General features: G+C 23.7%; 1 protein-coding gene across 1 annotated transcript; it reads right to left on the reverse strand.

The window, feature by feature from the left end:
* Positions 1–950: 950 nt before the first annotated feature.
* LOC145828915 (membrane-associated phosphatidylinositol transfer protein 3-like) lies at positions 951–16,689 on the reverse strand. The gene is made up of 9 exons (XM_082936661.1): positions 16,654–16,689; positions 15,955–16,071; positions 14,830–14,966; positions 7,625–7,805; positions 6,758–6,850; positions 5,617–5,853; positions 5,222–5,375; positions 4,441–4,581; positions 951–1,021 (listed from the first exon to the last, which is right to left on the reverse strand). The coding sequence occupies exons 1-9, from the start codon at positions 16,687–16,689 to the stop codon at positions 951–953; spliced, it is 1,167 nt and encodes a 388-aa protein (XP_082792787.1).
* Between the last annotated feature and the right edge of the window lie 429 nt (positions 16,690–17,118).

Raw genomic sequence — 17,118 nt, forward strand, 5'->3', positions numbered from 1 at the left:
AAGTATTGTTTGATCTAAAAATGAAATGTGCTTCCGAAGAAAATGTATTTTAAACAAAGAAAAGAAGAAAATGTAATTTAAACAAAGAGAAATGTTTATTTTCGTTTGATTAAAATGAGAAAAGTTTTATTGTTTGTAAAAATTAAACAAAAGTTTGATGTTTGTCTTACTATGATTGTTTTGAAAGTCAAGTACTTTTATCTAATATATAATTTAATAATAATTGAAGAAAGTATTTGGATACATTGAAAAAGCTTTGAACTAATAAGTTTATCAAAAAAAACTCAACCATATTTTTAAGTTGACAATAAATGTATCCAATGACAATAAATACATTCATTTAAAAAAAAAAATTCAGAAAATTTGAAAAATTCTAAATTTTTTGATTAAAAAATTTCATCTATTAAAATTCGTATTAAAAACTGTACAATCTACCTAAATTTTTTGGCTGGTCATTGTTTAAACTATCATAAGTACAGAACAAATATTACATGTATAACACTAGTTTTTATTTGATAACAAAGCTTTTATTTATTAATTTTTAAATATTATAACTTACTTATAATTATTAGTTGAAAATTATATTTAATAACAATAAAAGAAAGTATTTGGATACATTTAATCTATTGAAAAAGTTTTTACCTAGTAAATCTTTTACCTAGTAAGTTTATCAAAAAAACTCGACCATATTTTTAGAATAACAATAAATTATTATAAATAAAATCATTTAAAAAAATTTAAATTCAGAAAATTAGAAAAACCTAGTATTAATTCCATAAAAAATTATTTTATTCAAAAAAACTTGTTTTAAAAAATTATAATTTACCTGTGTTTATTGGTTGGTCATTGTTTAAACTATCATAGAACAAATATTACATGTATAACACTAGTTTTAATATAAAAACAAAGCTTTTATTTAACAGCTTTTAAATACTTTAACTAACCAATATTTATTGGTTGATCGTCACTATAAGAAAAATACCTGAAATTGGGATTTTTTGCCAAAGGTATTTGGGAAAACCTGTAAAAAATTATAAAATATGAAGAAAAACTTTTTTAACTTAAAAGTATTTTTTAATGTTTAAAATAGGGTTAATTTTAATAAAACACCCGACTGGTAGTTTTGAACATTAGTGTCTACGGACTCTAAATTTAAATTCTAACAATTATGATAATTCTAAATAGAATACATTGTTTGACAATCAAAATTTATCATAATTATCGGTCAATTCATCATAGTTTAAAAAAATACAAAAATCTAATATACCATCCTTTACTTATCATTTTTTATTAAATAAAAAAATACATTTACTAAACTTAATTTTTATATAAATTCTAACAAACCTTATTGTTTGAAATATATTGCTTGTATGTAAAATACTAGTAAACAATAAAAACATACGTTGTATTAGATATCGTGTTGAAAATTGTTTTTCAATTGGACTATTTATCTAAATTTGGAATTTCTTTTGTGTAATAATCCTTAAAAGGTATACGTTTATGTGAGCATTATGTGAGCATTATGTGAGCAAAATTTAATAAAGTAGGAAATTTGGAAAAATGTAAAATTTAATAAACCAGTTGCAAATAGCATTACAAATCTTGTTATTTTAGCAAAAAATAGAAAATTGGGAATTTTTATTTTATGTATTTAGGTAATTCCAATAAAATTTAATAATTCATTTATATAACGTAATACTAATACTACAAATTTAATAAAATGTATCATATGTAGGGATTAGATTAAAATTTGACTTATGTTTTAAGAAAACGCTGATTAGATTAAAACCATCACATGTCATAAATTCTGTTTTCTAGCATTTTAAAAATAACCAATCTTAACAAATGAAGTCTGCAATTTTTCAAAAATTACCTAATTTTATATTGAAAAATTTATGCAATAAATTACAAATAATGCACGTATGAAAACTGGTTAGTTTTTGTCATTGCAGAACAAATATAGAAATATTATGCTTTTAATATAAAACTTTTAAGAGTTTAACAAATTAGGGTGTAAATAAAAAATTTGTATAAGTTGTAAAACATTTAAAATGTCATTTTAATTTTCGAAAACATGTGACTTCATACAAGCTATCAATCGAAATCTTATGAATTTATATGAATTCAAGTTGATATTCTGTTTCATATGATTGAATACACTACATAGAGTTAAATAAAATCATTTCCATGTTAATAAATTAAATTTATTTAGCTTTAGTATGTTATACTTAAAATAATACTTGATTTGTAAACTTGGTTCTGAAAGCATTTAATATATTTTAATAAGGTTTAATGAAGAAATTGTAAAATTGTCATTTTATAGTTACGAAATCTACTTCAGATTTAAATTGTTTGTATAAAATAAATTTAATACCTTATAATTCCAATTTATTTACTATGAAAAGAATAAGATGTCATCGGACGCTTTCCTACTATTACGCAATTGGAAACAATGAAATGGTCTAAACACGAATTTAATTTGTCATAACAGTTAAAACTAAATCTCGATATGTTTGTCATATAGTGTTTTATTGATTCTATAACAAGGAAGTATTTAATATTTTGACTGAAAAAAAAGTAAAAAAAATTGTTGAAAACTTTAGTGGGCTTGCAAAATAAATAATGAAAAATAAATTAACCGATAACATTCTTACTAGCTTTTAATTTTTTATAAGTTTCCTGATTTTTACAACTAATTAAGGTTTTAGAATAATTCAGTAAAGAGTGCTATGTTTGAAATCAACCGAAAAGTTAACTTTTAATACAACTAAAAATTTTTATTTATTATTACTTTACTTAAAACTAGAGCTTTTTAAAATAGTTCAAGTAACTTTTTCCACTATTTTGTAACTTAAATGAATCGTAATTACGAAATAAAAAAAGCTAATCGTATTAGAAAAAATTAATAAAAGCAAGGCTTATTGACTGCAACAGGATATAGGCAAACTTCTAAAAAACAATAAATCAAATAAATTACTTGTTTTAAAATAGTTTAATTTAATTAAATAAACTCTGAAAGTTTGTATTATTGTATTTATTTAGTTTTTATAATCTAAGTTCATAATAACTTTATTTTCTTAAATTTATTTTTATTATTGGTAATTGAAAGCTAGTGTTTCATGCTTGATAAAATATTTTTTAATAAAAACTTAACTAGACTTAATAATTTTAAACTTCACACTGAAATTAAAAAAAGGATTAAAAATTATAGAAACAATAAAATGAGCACTTCGAGTTATACTTTCTATTGTTAAAGAAAAAACTTATACGTTGTATTAAATATTTGAAACAAATATTTATCATTAAGAAATTAAGGAGGTAGTTTTATTTTCATTTTATTTCTATTTTTATAAAATCTATTTACGGCAAAAAGTAATTATAGTCGTAAATAAAGTTATTCTTTCTATTCCAAAATGTAGTATAAGGATCTAACACAAAATGTTTAATTTTAGTAAATGTATTATACAGTTTAACTGAAGAGTATTTTGAGGATTTATGAGCTTAAAAACCCTTCATTTTATTTATAGTGCATTAAGATTAAAAATAAAGCATATTTTGGAAAGCATAACTGAATTGAAATTATAATCAGATTTACTGATATTGGTTGAAAACTTTTTCCAAAATCTGCTAATTGAGATTAATAAATTCTAGAGCAGTTATTATTAAAAAAGTCAGAATAAATTGTTTCTGAAAGATAGTTTTTATCTTAAAATTTATTTTCTGATACGACCAGACTTAAGCTATCATTATCATTATCAATAAAAAATTTTGTTCTACTGAAAATAATTTCTAGTTATGAATTTTTTTGACCCTCAACTAAAATTCTTATAGGTTCATTTCAAAACTAAAATAAAAATATAAAAACTTTAATAAAATCAAAAAGAAAACTAATTCGCAGTTTATAATCGTATTGAACTTGACTTACAAAATTCAATAAATAACACAAGAGGCTACGTTTTAACAAGTCAATAAACCATGGTGCATCGATTGTTGGTTATAAAACGATTGAAGAACTAGAATTAAAAAAACTCAAGACAACTCAAAGGGTTTGCTTGAACTGAAGACTGTAGACTTGCTAACGTAAACTAGTTCAAAAGCTTGGTTTGAATTAAGTGATGTAAGTTTTCTTTTTTTTAGTTCTCAGAAACTTAAAATCAACTAAGTTGTTATATTAAGTTCAGATTAATTTACAAACTTTTGAACTTTAGACACTTGAATAAGGTAACTGTTTGTGATGTTTTGCAAAGCTACATGGTGCATTTGTGAAAACACAAACTAGATGAGTTCGTTTAAACTAAAATATAAATGCTTTCTTTTAACAGTCCTGAAAAGTTTAAAAGCTAGTAAATTAACAAATAAAGTCCAGTCTACTCTAACAAAGTAATAGTTTTCGACCGTATTTGATTTATTTTAACACATTAGTTATAATAAAGTACTTACTTTTCGTCAATGAACGGTTCGATCCTGGTTGAATTGGGATCTGAAGAATAGAAAACATTATAAACCTGATTGCACGAAGGTCTCTTGTTTTGTTCGGTTTGTTGATACTTTGCAGCGCTAACACCAGTGATAGTGGTGAACCTGAGTAATAAATATTAACATGTAAATATGATACATATTAAGATAAACTTTGTTATGCTAATAAAAATAAGTTGTAAAAAAATCATATTTCCATAATGCCTAATATATTTATAAATCACAGGTTAGTATGAGTCAGACTTTTTTTAAAAATAATTAGGCAGTTTGTATAAATTTAACAAATTACGTAAAGTTAAACTAATCAATAATTGTCTCAATTATGTATATAAATGAACATTTAAAAATAATTTTTGTTTATTTACATAAACATTATTAATCTTACTTTTCAAATAAAACTCTTGATTAATCATCTTTATGTAAAGAGACTAAATATTTTTCTAAATTGTTTTGTATATAACTTAAGACATTTTAATTCGTTTTAACTATATTTATTTTTACTACTTAATCTACTTTGTATACATATAATAAACGAATCCAACATGAAGAAATAATCAACATGGAAAATATTCAACATTAAGCAGCTCATTCTGACTACCAATGAAACTGGTATTTGTTTTAATTATGTGCATATTAATATATACATTTAATTATTTAATAAGCAATACTTTTTTACAGTTGTTTCAACTTAAAGAAAATCTAAAATATAAACAAATTTCTAAACACTATTATAAATAAAACCAACCCAACATAAAGAAATGTTCAACATGAAAATTAAGCAGTTCATTCTGACTACCAACGAAACTGGTGTTTGTTTTGCCATCCAAAGTATTTGTTCTTCCCTTCTGCATTTTCTTCAGTTCCTCGCTTGATAGTGAGTTGGCTAGCCGGATCGAACTCTGTTGTTAAAAATGGTACTATATTTTTTTTAACCCTGCAAGGAATAAAAAAATGTAATTAATTCATTATAGTATATCTTTTACAAAAGTTTTTTATCAAAAAAATTTTTTTAGTTGTACTAAAATTTATGAAATTAGCAAAAAAAAAAAAGACAACCGAAATTTAAATGTTTGAAACATGTTTAACTTGTTAAATTATTTAATTTATGTAAATATTTTATTATAACAAACAAAAACAAACGTGTTTGCTTTGGGGCGTGGAGGGGGGCTTCGACGGGTAAAACTTCATCCCAGAATCCCCTGAATTGAGAACCTCGTTGGGACCCTGGTGCGAACAAGAAGTGACTGACCGTCGCGGATGACTGAACAGCTGGTCACGTGGTAGCTGACACGCTTGAGCGAACATGGTCTGGTCGCAGCGCGGAGATGGTGTTTGAAGTGGCGACTGGTCCTCGATTATATGGTTCGCTTCGGATGACTGAAAACGGTGTTTAATAATTAAAAAATATTAGATTAATTACTACTATGATATAATGAAATTTATGAACATATTGTTGTTTATCTATTGATGTTCCAAATAACAACAAAAATTAATAACTATAAATGGAGTTTTCTTTGGTTAATAGAGCAAATAGTAAAAAACTCTTTAAAAAACAGATAAATTGTATGAAATTATGTAATTTGAACTTTGTTTAATTCGATGACCATAAACAATCAAGGCATGGTTTAAATTAGTCGCAGATATTTTTTTTCAATATAAAAATAGTTTGAACTATTATGTAAAGTTTTAGAGTTTAAACCAACATTTAAAGGTTTATTAGCTTGTCAAGTTTATACATACTAATTAACCCTCTATCCATCAAATAGTGGTAAACTATTGTTTAAATAAATATTTGATGAAACTTTTATTTACGCAAGACCACCAATTTTCTAGTAAGTTTTATCCGTTGATAGAAACAATAAAAATATTATTACTGTTATTCAGTATATAAAATATTAATCGATTACTGCTGGCGCCTGTATAAAAGATTTATTAGATAATTTCAACTTCAGCGTAAAAGATTAAATCTGTTTATTAAAATTGCTTGTTATGCATTATCAAATATCCGTTATATCTTAAATATGGGCTTAAAAGCAAATTATATGCTTTTTCAATTTAAGTGCATTTGATCTCAGTCCAAGCGATTAATAACGAATAAAAATTAAGGTTTATTGTTTGTATATATTTATTCATTTCACTTATTATAAACTCAATTTCTTTTTAAACTTATTTTTGTTAATTTTAAAATTACGATCTGTTGAAATCAAAAGCAAATAAAAAAATTTAGTACTTGATCATAAAATATTACAAGTTTTTATAAATGAAATTTTATTAAACTAACAACAGAGTTATTATGATTTCTGCTCGGTTTAGGGTAGGAACACAACAAGTCATATCCAATAACTCCACCAATACTATCAGATATTATACTCACCTGTAATTAAATAGAATTATATTATTTGAAAAGTATTTAAATCTCTTAGTCTAGAAACTTTTAAAAAGTATGTTTAAACTCAGTCTTATTTTACCTGTCTGCCAACAAATGACATGTTTTTAAATATTAAAATAAGTAATTGAAAATCATTAAAACAGTAGGGGTCGGTAAAGTGCGCCTCGCGGGTCAAGTGTGACCCCAGTACAAAAACCTACGGTACGCGAGTTACTTTTTACCTACAGAAAAAACTTGTATATATTTTTTAAACTTACAATTAAGCTCTCAGTGTAATGATAAATATATAAATACTTGTGCTTTATTATTTCTTGTTTTTATCAAACTTTTGATTGAAAGTAGTGTTTTAAAGCTTTTACATCAATTATTTTTGAAATACCGCGGCTCGCAAAAGGCATTTTGTTTGAGGTGCATCCTGCGAATGGCTTTTAGTTGGAAAACTAGCTCGTTACTTATGAAATGCTAACGACCCCAGTAAAGTAGTGTTAAGTAGGTTCAGCTACTAACAATTTAAAAAGTAACAGTAATTTTTTACACCAACCTAAAACTAATAGTTTTTGGTTTTCAACTGATTCAATTAAAACAGTAATTAATACTAGAATAACAAAAAAATTACAAAAACCATAAAATTAAAAGTTAAGTAAATAACTAAATTAAAATAAACAACACTTTCAAAATTTATAAATTAAATAAAAATTAAAAAGTTTGAAAATTAGCTAATGATATTTCAAAAGCTTCGTAACAACAAACACGACCCACTTTCCCGTTGAAACCTGATCCCTCATGACTCAGGAGAAAACTGTCGTGCACAAAGTTGCACCTCTGCACCAACGTCCTCACCGACTTGTCATAATTACACGATTGTGACATCATAAGCGCTATCGTCGATGACGTGATCACCGCGCTGTTGCTGTCGTTGTCCGATGACGTCGGGTTCAATCTGTGAAAAATTTTGTTATTATTTAATTAATGAAATACATATTTTGTAACAATATATATCTTGAACTAAAAAACTAGGGTAACATTCGAGTGTGATACAAAGTTTTTGTTTGAATCAATTTTTGCAAGTTGGAAATTTTATACTTAAAAGTACTTGATTTAAAACAAAGAGTTGATCATGCCAACTCGATCATCAGACTACAAGCTTTCCTATAATCGGATTGGCATGAGCAATCCTCTGTAAAACTTGAGCTTGTCTCACGGCATACGAAAGTCCAGGCTTCTACTCTGCAGACTTTCGCTGATGATTTTGTTATTTAAAAACAATTGAGAAATGCTACATAGGGAACATTGTTATGTGAGCTTTTAATAAACAAGGCAAATTGTGAAAAGGAGTATGATGAGACATCAATGTTTGGTAAAAAAGGAGTTATAAAAAATTAATTTGATAAAAATGGAATAGCTATCTACTGAACAAACGGTTTATTTGTAAGCAAAAGGATTTAGATTATTATATTGTTTTGATAAACAAAAAAATCATTTTTTAACCTTTTAATTGATTCTGATACTTAATTACGACTCTGTTTACCATCTTCTTGTTTTTATGTTTTAAATAGTCAAGTTATTGTATCATGGATCTCATTGGATATTTTTAATATCAATTTCAAAAGTTGTCCATTTTATGTCGTATCATTATCCCACTCTAACTAAATTAAAAATTAGTATCAAAAAATGTTAAATGCAATTAGAAAATTGATAAATAAGTAATATTTGTCTTGTTCTTAAACTACTTCTACTTATACAAACTAATTGCTAAACATAATGACTGCCTGTAAATTAGTAAAACAATGCAAATGTGCAGAATATGTAAACTAACTGTAAATTTTGTAAATTTATAATATTATACTTAAACTTTAACTACAGGCTACCCATTAAGTAAAAAAAAGTATATATAAACTAAAAAAAGTTTGTTAAATTTAAATAACCACAGTCAATACAGACATAACATCACTTAAACGGCCGTAACAAACAAAACTGTTAAAACGTTTAATTCGAGTGTTTAAATAATTAATATTGGAAAATGACGTGAATTCAAAACTTAAACCAATATAATCTTCCTAAGTGTTTATGATTTCCAAACTGCGTAAATTATTCACAAGAGTTTGTGAGTTCACTCATACGTAGAAGTACCAGAAAAATTTAAAATAATCAACATAAATTAAACACAATTGACTTATTTTTCTGTTGTTCACTTTATTTATAATTTACATTGAGAAATAAAATGCTTAGTCTTTCAACTAATCGTAATGTTCAATTGACATATATTCTACACTGCAATAAATCTAACATTTAAAGTTTATATTTTTAAAACTACATAAACAATTAACATTTTTTCGAAAATAAAAAACTTAATTTGATCAATTTTTGAAGTATGGTACATTGCAAACATCATGCTTTAAACTTTTTTTATATTTTTTCAAATGACGTAAGTTTGAATATGAAATCATATGACTTTTCTATTTTTATTATTAAAGTATATGTAGAATTTTTTCAACCCTAATTTCTAATTATACTAAGACGTTAAAAAACCATTTAGACATTTGATGAAAATGAAATTTCAGACACTTCATTCAGACATAATGAATATGATGAGTTTGGCTGGAGTTCAATTAAACAATTTTGACTCAGCACTTTTCTATATTATATACACTAATTAGTCTAAGCTTTATAAACCAGATATATGCTTTTATATGAATCTTATTTATTTAATTAATTATATCACACATAAAATTTTTAATATGTCAAAACTGTTATTTGTTATAAAACATTAATTGAGACAATATTTTATTAAATACATTTATCATTGGGGTAGTCTGTGACATGCTAGTATATTTTTGCTTTAAAAGTCATAAAAAAATTCAACCGGGAATTTTAAGCTTAGATTCAAAACAATTTTTAATTTTATTGACAATTAGTTCTAATTTGCAGACAGTTCATCTTAATGATTTCACGAACAAGTAAACAACTAAATAATCCAGGAACGAGAAATCTAATATAAAAAATGTGAAAGATTTTTAAAAACAAATCTATTGTGTTTCCAAACAAGACTTTGATAGAAGTTATACAGGATAAAAATTTCGACAAAATATATAGTAATTTAGATTTTAGAAACTAAAAAATAATAATAATCCAAACAGAGTTATCAATTCAAAAATTTTATGTTTAAGATTTTACCCTACTGAAAACAATTTAAATTTTTTTGATAAACCAAAACATATAGAATGACATCAAGACAAAATTTAAATGTTTATGATCTGAATAAAACATGAATAATTAAACTACTTATTTCAGTAATCACAAACAATAATAAAAGTATTAGACAGCCTAAAAGTTATGCTTAAGGATTCATTTTAAAATTATAAACAAGCTTCATGATAAACAAAATTGAAATTTTTAAAATATGAAAACAATATGAATTATTAAGTAGATTTTAATAATCCTGACGTCAAGAAGCAAAATTTTAATTTTGAGACGACCAACAGACATACAATCATTAAAAGTTTATTTTCAAATTTTCATTAATAATTTTGTTCAAATGACAGAAATTTGACTTTGATGTTTTTAAATTTACATCTTCTCAGACACATAGTACACTATTTCTCCATCAATCATCACATTTAACTGACATATCCTTGACTATCTATTGAATCAAAAAGTTTAATGCTGTGATTTTACTAAAACCAGAATTGAAAAGGTTGTATTTTTTGGAAATTTTTTAAATACAACTAAAAGTTTTGTCATTACAGTTAATCCATAAAATAAAGGTAAAAATATATAACATTAACAACAGTTTATACAACTAAAATTCTAATCAAAGTCTAGTAAACATAATTACCATTCACTTCGCAAAAAATTAATGAGATAAATTTCTATATAATATTTAAATATCAGTTTGGAAAATCATTGCCAAAGATTTCAAACCCAAATAAAGTCTTAATAACAACTTTAGAAACAACATTTAAATAATGAGGCATATAAACAAAGTTTTTATACTTAACTAACAAGGACGAAACCCGACTCTCACCCTACAAAGAGACATTGCGATCTTATGATCAAAACTTGTTGTTACATTCAACTGACATTCAAAAAGAATCAAACCTGAATGTCACTGTTTGTAATTTCAAAACCACATAAATTATTCAAACTTTTTAAAAATAATTACAATTGAAGTCTGAGACATCGAGGAAGACAACAATTGACATTTCAAACAAACTATTTAGACAGATGACATTTCAAACAAGCCACGTAGACAGATGACATTTCAAACAAACTATTTAGATAGATGACATTTCAAACAACAAGAAATAAACTGAAAGAATAAACAACAAACAAAATTTAATAAAAAACAAACAGGAGATAGACAGTAGATCGATATTCTTGTGTTTGCTTTCAATACGAGAGCTTAATCCTCATACTCGAGCAGACAAATGCCAGTGGAAGATTTATGAAGTAAATAAAATCATAAAATGATATAAATATTTTTATTTGTCTGGAATAACTGCTGATTTAGAGTATAGAGATTTTTTAACAAAATCATTTAAAATTACACTATTTTATCAAAGTTATAATGAACAATCGCTTAAATTTATAAACTGAACAAACCACTTGTTATTAAGCTAGTATTAATCATTGTATAACTCTTTATTGTTTTTTTTTACAAGTTTTTATTTAAACATTAAATTCAATTTAAAAAAACAAACAAAGAAGGTTAAAAAAGTTATATATAAAAATTATGCTTGAAAAGGATGGACTAGTTTTGTGTTGTTTAAAAAACGTTACTGATCAAACAAAATGTTTGAAACTAAAAAATTACAAACATTCATAGTCTTAGGTATACATTATAAGATTAAATGAAATAATAGTTAAAAACAACAAAATATATGCTTGAAAAAAAAAAGTGGTTTTAACACTTTTTTTTAAACAGGCGCTGTTTATTAACATTTTTTGACTACTAAAAAGTATTAATAAACAGCTGTTTAAATTGATAAATTAAGTAAAGCATACTTGTAATAAAATAAGTAATTTACCTATATCAAAACTATTTTTATTAATTTTTCTACAAGTTTTTAGCCAACGTCAGCCAAAAGTTTTTATAAGGAAAAAAATTTTGAAAAAAATATTTTTTTTTAGGTAATTATGAATCAAACAAAACATTATGTGCAAATACGATTAAAATTAAGTAAAAACATGTTTTTTAATATTACATTAGTTTCAAAACTTCTAGCTATATGTAGCTGAAAGCACTTTTACAAAGTATTTAATATAGATTTATAAACTATACAAAAAGCATGCATATATGTAAACACGGTTTGGAAAAACACATAATTTGAAATAAAAAGTTTTCAATCAAACTTTTGTTGCTTTGGTAAAGAAATTTTAGAGCTATAAATAAGTTTTATGAGTTGGAACAAAAGAATATTATTTGAATATAACATATTATATTTTCACATTAAAGATTTTTACGTTTCTAATAAACATTTTTTCAAATTGAACAGACTATTTATAAACTTGTAATATTATAATTAAAAAAAAAGCTTTTAAGTACAACTAGTTTATTAGGTATAAATAAAAAACATAATATTTATCTAAATTATCAGGTTTGTTTGTATAAACATAAGTGTATCAGTAACTTTTGGTAATTTTGCTTGGAACTAATTACTAACTACTTATGGTTGATAATATAAAAATGCAAAAATAGGCACACTTTGAATTTTGTGAAAAAAAAAAAAAAAATTGTTGTAATAAGGTCCGGTTTTCAAATAAAAAAAATACTTAACTGCTTTGAAATCTGTTCATTCGGTTAGTTTAAACTAAAATTACAATAAAGAATATTTTTACGTTATAGTTTTTTTCAATATTTATTATCAAAAGCTTTTAGAGATTGTAAAACTTTTTTAGGTCAAAAATATTTATAAAATAAAACAATTAAATTATACCCGTAGTTTTTCATATAATATCAAATAAATGTCAAAGTAACTTTTTCTAATTGAACAGTCAACAACTCTTAGTTTTTTTTTTCAATAAAATACTAAAAATTTCTATTAAAAAAATATACATCGACTTAAACTAATTAAAAGACCAAAAGTATATAGATCTTCTTTATTTGAAATTACTAAAATACTAAGTAAGTAAAACAAAACAAACATTGTAAACATAAAGCATTAATATTGATTAGCGTTGTCATTTATAAATAATATTTTATTTCAAAATCTAGTAAAACGTATATAATCGCAATAATATACAAAAAAGATTAAGTCCAAAAAACTTATTTTGTTTAAAGAAAAGTTTATACTAATACAAAAAGTTGGTATAATTAAATACTTAAGTAAATTTATCAAAGATATTCAATTCAATACATTTTACCCAATAATGTACAATTACACTTTTTTTAATATAAAACAAATAATATTTTTTTACCTAAGAAACAAATTATGCGCCAAACATTTAATTTCAAATTTGTTTGTCAAATTTGTTCAAAACTAAAGTAAAACAAAAACTCTTATCTAAAAAGCGTTAGGATTTTGTGAGTGATATAGTGTCTAAAAAAAAATAAATCTAGGGCTAAAGTAACTGTTGGTCAAAACTGATATTTCAAGTATAAATCGATAACAATGAAAATAAATGGGTTTTACTTTAAGCTGAATCAATATCTTTTTTACGTAAACCAAGTGTGCTTGATACATTTTGAAAAAGATGAGTATTAGCATTCAAGTTACCTTTTCGTAATGTTTGATTACGACTAAAATAGTTTAAAAGTTTAAAATAAGGTTCCCATAAAAATTAACTTACGAAATTTCCTGTGACTAAAGTTAATTTAACATTAATTAAAAAATAATAATTTCAATCTACTTTAAAAAACTAAAATCTTTATAACAGTAGTATTAAAATTATTTAGAAATGCTAACAAACCTAGTATACACATGTTTTTTATTTTATTTTTTATAATTTGAATAAGATTGGTTTCAATAGTATTAAAAAAATTTTGGAAAAAACTACGACATAAATAGATAAAATAACTGCAATTTAACAACACAAGTTAACATATTTATAATTAGTGTGTTTATTTTTTTTAATAATCTTGATGTTTTAGTATGCTACATAAGATTGCTTGATTTCTTTATAAAATTTGATTAAGTTTAGTTAAAATAGATTACTTATATAAAGGATAACCATGAAGTTTTAACTGATTATTTTTACATGCAATGACTAATCTTAATTCAAAATAGGTAAATGTTATTCTTAACTTAAAACTATCAAAATAAATATCTACTAAACAGTTGATAATAAGATTATACCGAAATATGATCAAATAATAATTTCTGTATTGTAATTTACACAAACGTTAATTACAGATAAATTTTTATATTTTTCTGTGGCTTGAAAATTCTACAAATGGTATTAAAACTTGTAGTGTAAGTTTTAATAATAATTAAATGTTTAATATTTAAAATATAATTGCAGTTTCAGACAATAATCGTTGCACAACGTTTCACAAGATTTTTTGTTTAGTTTTTGAAAATATTTTGCTATGCATAATAAATTAACATCCCTAATTTTAATTTGGACTAGTTAAATCTATTGCCTTTTAAAAAGCTTTTGTGACTTGCTTCAATTAAAACAAAAAAATATTCATGCAATACGATTAATAAATTTTACATCTGAAATATAAAATTAAAATAATATATATCTAATATAAGTTCTGTGAACAGTTTTAAATTTATGTAATTTTCAAAGTTATTTGGCTAAAGTTTAAAAACTTAAACTCTTTATTTGTTAGCTTCAATTGGTTAATATATGATTCCTAACAAACAGCCTCCATGGCTTGTTGAAAACCTTAATTAGAACCGAAACAAAAAAAAAAGTTAATAATTAACAAAATCTATCACATTTATAACTAAATTCTAAATGAATATTAATTTATTGTAAGAAAATTATTGAGTATAACAACAAATAAAACAACAAACCTGTTAAGGAGATTGTACGACTTGTTAACCACGTTGCTGGGACACGAAACAAGTCTGAAAGCGATTTGATTGGCTGCTCGCTTGTAATGGCGGGAAATTACTTGCTCGAATGTGCACTGAAGCGTGTTGACGTCGTTCTGTCGTTAATTAATGATGATTTTGGCGGGAAGCAATAGTTATTTTTATTGGTGTTTATCATTACCTTCCAATTGAAGAACAATTTTTAATCATTTTATTTAAAGTTTGCTTTAATTTCGTTATTAAATAAGTTTTAAAATAAATTTCATATTAAAAAACAACTTAAGGTTTACTAAAAAAAAAATAACTATTAAGATAGGTAGACATTTTAGTTGTTTTTAAATAATATTTCAAGTATTTATACTATTAAAGCATTTTATTAAACATTTTAAAAGATTTGCTAAAAACAGGTTTTAGTTTATTATAGCTTTATTGGTCTTTATTCTAAACATTGTTTTCCAAAGTCAATAGTTTAATAGTTATATGTTATCTCTAATTATCTTTATCCATTAATTTTTAATTCGCTGTGAAATCTAATTTGATATACAACAAAGCTTTAAAGATTAATTACTACACTAAGACTCAATACTTTTATTGCAACAAACACTTACTAGTATTATTTTTGATAAACAGCACTTTTCTTTTTCTTTTTAATTTTAAGCTAAAGTAATTAGCTTAGCAAAGCTGTAAAAATTAAACTCAAACGTATGAATGTAGTTTTAATTTAAAGTAAAAGCTTTCGAAAAAATCATTTTACTTTAATATACAAGAATTTCAATTAAGACACATAATGTTTTATAATAAAAAATAACCAGAAAGCAAAATAAAAATTTAAAGTTTTTAAAATACTTGAAACTTATAACTGTTAAAACTTTTTTATCTACCAGCAATTAATAAAAGCATGAATTTAAATTTGTAAATATTAAGTAAATACTTGAAGTTAACGACCATAAAAAATAAATAAATCATATCATTCTAAAACTTTTTTGTTATATAAACTCTATACTAACATTCCATATTAAAAAACTAGAATATTTACAGGTCGATGTTTTCTAATTATTTAATCTTATATAGCTTATTTAACCTAATATATAATAATAAACCAACATGTCTACAACTGGAAGTTTTCGAATTATTTTCGTTTTCAGGTGTAGGCCTCCCATTACCCCCATGTAAAACCAATACTAGTACAGAATATCTGCATTTTTTATCTGAATTTTCTGCCTAAAAATAAAATATATAAATATACCAAGAAGAAAAATACATAAGTTGTACAATTTTTCAAACTAGAAGTAAACAGTATTGTTTAATAAAAAACTATTATTTAAAGTAAATTTTTCATATACAATTACCTGTTCTGTTTGATAATTTTTTACATTGTATCGGCTCTTTTTAGACAGAACCTTAAAATAATAATTTGTTACTAAAACTAAAACATAAATTAACTTATAAGACTGCTTATTTAAGCTAAAACAAAATTATGCACTATTAGTCTATAACTTTTAACAACTTAATTGTATAACTACTTTTCAATAACAAAACATATTTATTAAAAGCTTAAATTTTTATTATTAAAATATATTTATTACTTCATACTTGAGATTTGCGGTTGTAGTATAACAAAACATTATTTAAGGGCACTTAAACATTTTTAGATAAACTAAAACAACAACTATAAGTAGAAAAAAATTAGTTAAATATGTTTTCAGTTTAGACAAACAACTACAAGTTTTAGCTAACTTTTTTTATAAGCAAATTTTGCTAATTTGCTTTATTATTCTTTTAACACAGTATTACAAAACAAACTTTGTTCATTTGACGCACAGCAAGATTTATTTTCATCGTCACTTATGTAAGGTGATTCATCTGTAATAAAAATAAGTTTTAGTTCATATAAAAGTTTATTAAACTTGTCATGAGTTTTATAAATTCTTCTTGTTCTACTAAAACTTTTTAGCTAATTTTTACAAAAATTTTTTTGAATCAAGTTTATTTTAAATTCATTAATTTTTATATCAATACTTCAATTGTGATAAACATGTCTTTATCTTAGTCATAAAAAGTGATAAACTATATGGAACGAAGCTAGTAAAGTACAAATTTTGAAACAGTTTAATTAGTAAATTCCAATATTTCTTTAGATCTAATTATCTAACTGTAAAGTTTGTAAGATCAAAAAATATTAAACTGCTCATAAATAATTTTAAAGTTTGAACTATTACAAAATACTTGAAGGTAATCATTTAAGTAATTTTTCGCTTGTATTTTGTA

The sequence above is a fragment of the Thalia democratica genome, chromosome 2 (genome assembly GCF_965202585.1).
Source record: "Thalia democratica chromosome 2, ktThaDemo2.hap1.1, whole genome shotgun sequence".
Classification (NCBI taxonomy): domain Eukaryota; kingdom Metazoa; phylum Chordata; class Thaliacea; order Salpida; family Salpidae; genus Thalia; species Thalia democratica.